The 5,427-nt window shown below is 43.3% G+C and overlaps 1 protein-coding gene across 1 annotated transcript; it reads left to right on the top strand.

Annotated features, from left to right (window-relative positions):
* The first annotated feature begins 901 nt into the window (after positions 1 to 901).
* On the top strand, positions 902 to 3,285 carry LOC148895311 (forkhead box C1-A-like). Its single transcript, XM_089001683.1, has one exon. It carries the CDS (start codon positions 1,122 to 1,124, stop codon positions 2,454 to 2,456), a length of 1,335 nt encoding a protein of 444 aa, XP_088857809.1. The 5' UTR covers positions 902 to 1,121; the 3' UTR covers positions 2,457 to 3,285.
* Positions 3,286 to 5,427: the final 2,142 nt, after the last annotated feature.

The raw sequence follows: 5,427 nt of genomic DNA on the forward strand, positions 1-5,427 counted from the left end.
GGATAGAAAACAGTGAAATTTGGACTTGTTTCAACTTTGATAGTTCAAAGGAAGAGTGTAGACTGAAAGGTTAAAATATCCCATCAATCAGGCTCCACAAATAACCCGAACAAGCCATCTGTACACTTAATGCAAAAAGCTATCAACCCAGCGAAACAGAACACAATTGATGAGGAACTAAATTATCACAGAGAAAGCACCTACACGACTTTATTATACAGTACAGTTTATTTCTTTAATTAGCACATTTACCATTAACCATAGCACATTTATTATCCATAAAATAAGGTCTATTTTGTGTAGTTTTAAGGCTTAGCAAATTAGAAAGTAGAAAAGTATGTTTTATAGGGACCCGAGAACGGATTATTCTCATTTTAATGGTTTCCTACATGGGAACTTTTGGGATACACACTTTTCGCCTTACACATTCTGTCTGGGAACCAATTAAGTTCGCAACCCAAGGTATCACTTGAAAAAAATGAAATACAATCAATAAAAAAATTAAACAATGAAGTTTGGGTTTTGTATCTGCCGTCCATGAGCTAAATATTGTGAATTAATATATATATATATATATATATATATATATATATATATATTAATTCACAATATTTAGCTCATGGACGGCACATATATATATATATATATATATATATATATATATATATATATATATATATATATATATATATATATATATATATATATATATATAAAATTTACATACATCAATATGTGATGCCTATTTTGCCAAGTGTGATGTGGGCTGAGCAAGCGGACTTTCCAGAGAAGGCGCACTCTGTCGCTTCAATTGGGCAAAGGAGCGCCCATGCGCACGGGGAGGAGCAGCAGGAGCAGCCAAAAGGGAGAGAAAAAACGCGTTCAAGCTCAAACAACACCTCCCCTCCACCCACCTCAAAAAAATGTTTTTAGCTCTCTCTCTCTGTGGAGTCTCGTTACTCCGACTTGACTTTGCGCAAATGTTCACCGCCGAAATCCAGACAGTCTCTGGTCTGACCTGGACTGAGACCAGTGACTAAAAAAAACAACAACCAGACACAAAAAAAGAAGAAGAAGAAGAGAGAGAAGTTGACTTGAGCCACTTGTGGAAGGCGGCCGGGATGCAGGCGCGCTACTCGGTGTCCACCCCCAACCCGTTGGGGGTCGTCCCGTACATCGGCAGCGAGCAGAACTACTACCGGGCCGCCGGCGGCTACGCGGGGATGCCGACGCCGGCGAGCGTGTACTCGCACTCGGCTCACGAGCAGTACCCGCGCGCCTACGGGCCGTACAGTCCCCCCCAACAGCAGCTCCAGCAGCAGCAGGTCAAAGACCTGGTCAAACCGCCGTACAGCTACATCGCCCTGATCACCATGGCCATCCAGAACTCGTCGGAGAAGAAGATCACCCTGAACGGGATCTACCAGTTCATCATGGAGCGCTTCCCCTTCTACCGCGACAACCGGCAAGGCTGGCAGAACAGCATCCGCCACAACCTGTCGCTCAACGAGTGCTTCGTCAAAGTGGCCCGCGACGACAAGAAGCCCGGCAAGGGTAGCTACTGGACCCTGGACCCGGATTCCTACAACATGTTCGACAACGGAAGTTTCCTGAGACGCAGGAGGCGCTTTAAGAAGAAAGACGCGCAGAAGGAGAAGGACGAGCGCGAACGGGCTAAGGATCAGATGGAGGGGGCGCGATCCTCGGGCGGGGAGTCGCGGGACGCGTCGGCGCGCGGCTGCGGTGGACAGACCCTACGCATCCAGGACATCAAGACGGAGGACGGGATCTGCACGCCGCCCCGAGGCGCGTCGCCGGTTTCGAACGACGCCGTCGCTAAAACGGAAAGTCCCGACGGGAGTCCGCGCGGCTCGGACGGCCCCCCCGAGCGGCAGCGTCAGACCTCCGTTCAGTCAGGCTTCAGCGTGGATAACATCATGACGTCCCTGCGGGGGTCTCCCCACCAGGACATTTCCCCGCCCCTCGTCGCCCCAACTCGGACAGCTATGACCCCTTCGCTGTCACTCGGCTATTCCCCCAACCAGGCGTCTTCCTACGCATCCGGGACGTGCAGCCAGGGCCCCGCCAACCCGATTTACCACTGCAACCTGCAAGCCACGAGCCTCTACGCGTCGGAACGGAGTCCCGGCGGCCACCCGGCGACGGACGAGGCTTTGGCCGACTATTGCGGCGGCGCGTCAACGCCGCCGCCGCCAGGTCACTCCATCCAGGAGGGTCAGCAGCAGCAGGGCCGGATCGCGTCTTGGTACGGAGACCTGAGCCACTTCGGGGCCGGATACCCGTCCCAGCAGCAGAACTTGCACTCGGTTCGGGAGATGTTCGAGTCTCAGAGGATGGGCCTGAATGGGAATAGCAGCTGTCAGATGGCCTTCCCGTCCACGCAGTCCATCTATCGCACCTCTGGAGCTTTCGTTTACGACTGCAGCAAATTTTGACAGCTTGTGTGCGGGGAGGGGGGGGGGGGCTGTACTCTCGGACGTGAGCTGGAGGAGCTTTTCTTATTTTTTTTTCACTTGACATCCTGAATGCACAAATTTAACTCATTCACTGCCAGTCAAAAATGCGTCCACTCCAGTGCCAGGGTTTTTGTCATTGTCACTCGAATTCCAGAAAATTGAGTTTTAGGACGACATCAACGTTCAACGCAGCGTTAGAAACCTTCGACTCACTTCTTTCCTCCGAAAAAAAACAGAGTTAATTCCTAAATTATACGGGTTTGTAGTTATCGGAGATTGAAATGGGGCTGACTATTCAAAATACAAAACGATACATATTGATGTATGTAGCGCTTTAACAACAGCTGAAGCTGAAAAAAAGTGCTAAAATGGACAAAAGGCGAATGCTGCCGCCTCGAGGAAGGGAAAACATTACCAAAAGGTCTTACCAATGCTTTATCGGCACCCAAACAAGCAAAAAAAGTAAAACCCGAACAAAATCGGGAATGGCGCTCTATGTCCTATTTTCAATTCCCGAATAAATTCGCGAATGGCATTGAATGAGTTATTTTTTTTTAAATGAGAGGGAAAATGGCTCACACCCTGATCTTTATAAATGATATCCTAATATATTTATTTTTAGCAAATCGGAAGTCCGAAAAATATGATTTTTTTGTCGAATTTCTGGTCCCCTTTAGGTACAAACGGGACCTTTGTAGCCCAAAACTGGTCATTTTATGCGTATGTGTGATTTTTTTGTCAACACATTTTTTTTTTGGGGGGGGGAGGCATTACAACTCTTTGGATTAATAAAGTGCCATGGTTATAATCGGAGTGATTTATCAGTGCTTTAAAAAAACAAAAGATTGGACCTGGTTGAAAACAGAGAACCGAAGCTATACGCACGATAATTTGGACTCTGGATGAAATCGAATATTCGGGACTTAAACCACATTCTGCCCCCCCGCTCCACTGAAAATGTCAATTCCCAAAGTTCCTTAGAGGTGCATAGATCGTTCGTGTGGGGCAAACGTGCACGCACATCAGTTACTGCGACCCCCCCCTCCCCGAAAAGGGACCAATCAGCATTTTTTTCTCAGCCTTCACCACCAAACTCACACAAAATGTGAACGGCGTCACTTGAACGCCACGTTTGAAAACGCCACGCTGTTTTTTTTCCGAGGGAGGGGTTTGTGTGTGTAAAAATCGTCAGCTGTCATTGAATATTGTTGTCCCGAATATTTGGACGCACGAAAGGAGGCCTCGCGAGATTCTGCCAACAAACGCGTTTGCAATTCGAAACAGTTTTTTTTTCTTCTTTTGTGAGAGGGGTGCAGGGGTTGGGGGCAGCAGGTGCTCGCCTGCGTTCAGCCTTGTTTTTTTTTACCCCCACACCAAATACGCCAGTTTGGTTTTAAATAAGTGAGCAATGTGGTTTTTATCGTTTGACACCCCCACTCCCTCAATAAGAAGGCCTAAATTTCCTCAATACGCGTTCCCGATAATATATATCCAAATTTATCAAAACATGAAATTTGGATCGTCAACGATCGAATTGCATGCAAGAAAATGAGTCTCAATGGAACTGCGTCTCACCAAAATAAGAGCACATTATTATTATTATTATTATTATTATTATTATTATTATTATTATTATTATTATTATTATCATCGTTATTAGATTAGAGTAGATGAGCCTTTATTAGTCTCACAGTTAAGAATTAAATCTTAACCACTTTCTGCATTATTATTATTATTATTATTATTATTATTATTATTATTACTACTAATAATAATAATAATAATACTATTAGTAATACTATTATTACTGTTATTATTATTACTATTGTTATTAGATTAGATGAGATGAGCCTTTATTAGTCTCACAGTGAAGAAATTCACATTTCACAGCAAGAAAAAACAAAATAAAGGAGCTGCTGTAAAGGCAGCCCAACTCACTGCGCCATTTTGAAGTCAAAAACAAACAAACAAAATAAACAAAATGACAAATAATGTGACCGACACAAGACACAGACAGTCATTCAATCTTAAGCTCTTTCTGCATTATTATTATGATGATTATGATTATTATTATTTACAAATTGACATAAAAACTCACTGAGCTTATTAATCGGCTTGAAAATATTGACAAAGAAGTTAAAAGATGATCAGCATACTAGAGCCTGAACCCCCCCCCCTCCCAAAAAAAAACAATTGAAAATAAGTTGCTTAAATAAGATGCTCAATAGATCAAATTCTATTTATTAAATAAAATTAATGAATAAAAAATGCAAGGATTGAATCTCCGCTGATTTTTTGGTTGACTTTGACATTGGAATTTTTTGGTTATTGAAATTACTACGTTTTATTTTGTAACACGGCTGCACACAAACAAGCAAATCCTATGAATTCACAATTAGATTTGACATCGATTTTAATTCACGCAAACACGTGACAAAATAAAATGGAGTACCCCCCCCTTTGCCCCCCCCCAAAAAAAAAAGAGAACAAAAAAAACCACGTGCTCGTGGTACTCGTTCGTTCAAAATTAATAACATGATCAGAAAATATGTAATTTCTTTCACCATTCTGCACCATTTTAATGTATGTATTTTATAATATTAATACATTTCATTTTTAAGCGCCTTTCAAAACTCTCAAGGTCACTTTACAGTCACAGTTAGATGTTTTTCTGCGGGTGAGCAGCGGCAGCCACATGCGCCAGCGTTCACTCAACCCAGAAGTAACTAAAATAGATAGAAAGCTAGCGAGCTAGTTAATACGTTGCTAATAGATAGCTAGCCAGATAGCCAGACAGCTAATGGATATATTTTAATGTTATTATTATAGACCATATTTGTAAGTTTTTGTACCCCTCAAAAAACATTGGCGAATTGTTTTTTTTTTTTTCTCAAGTTGTTAATTTGTGACCCCCAATTAGGATTTGTGTGCAAACGTGCTGCCCCCCCCC

This window comes from Hippocampus bargibanti, linkage group LG07 (assembly GCF_051943395.1).
Source record: "Hippocampus bargibanti isolate YZ-2025 linkage group LG07, ASM5194339v1, whole genome shotgun sequence".
In the NCBI taxonomy this organism is placed as follows: domain Eukaryota; kingdom Metazoa; phylum Chordata; class Actinopteri; order Syngnathiformes; family Syngnathidae; genus Hippocampus; species Hippocampus bargibanti.

Bases quoted from the DNA above. Each gene is read 5' to 3' on its own strand.
- LOC148895311 (XM_089001683.1), top strand. From the start codon at position 1,122: ATGCAGGCGCGCTACTCGGTGTCCACCCCCAACCCGTTGGGGGTCGTC.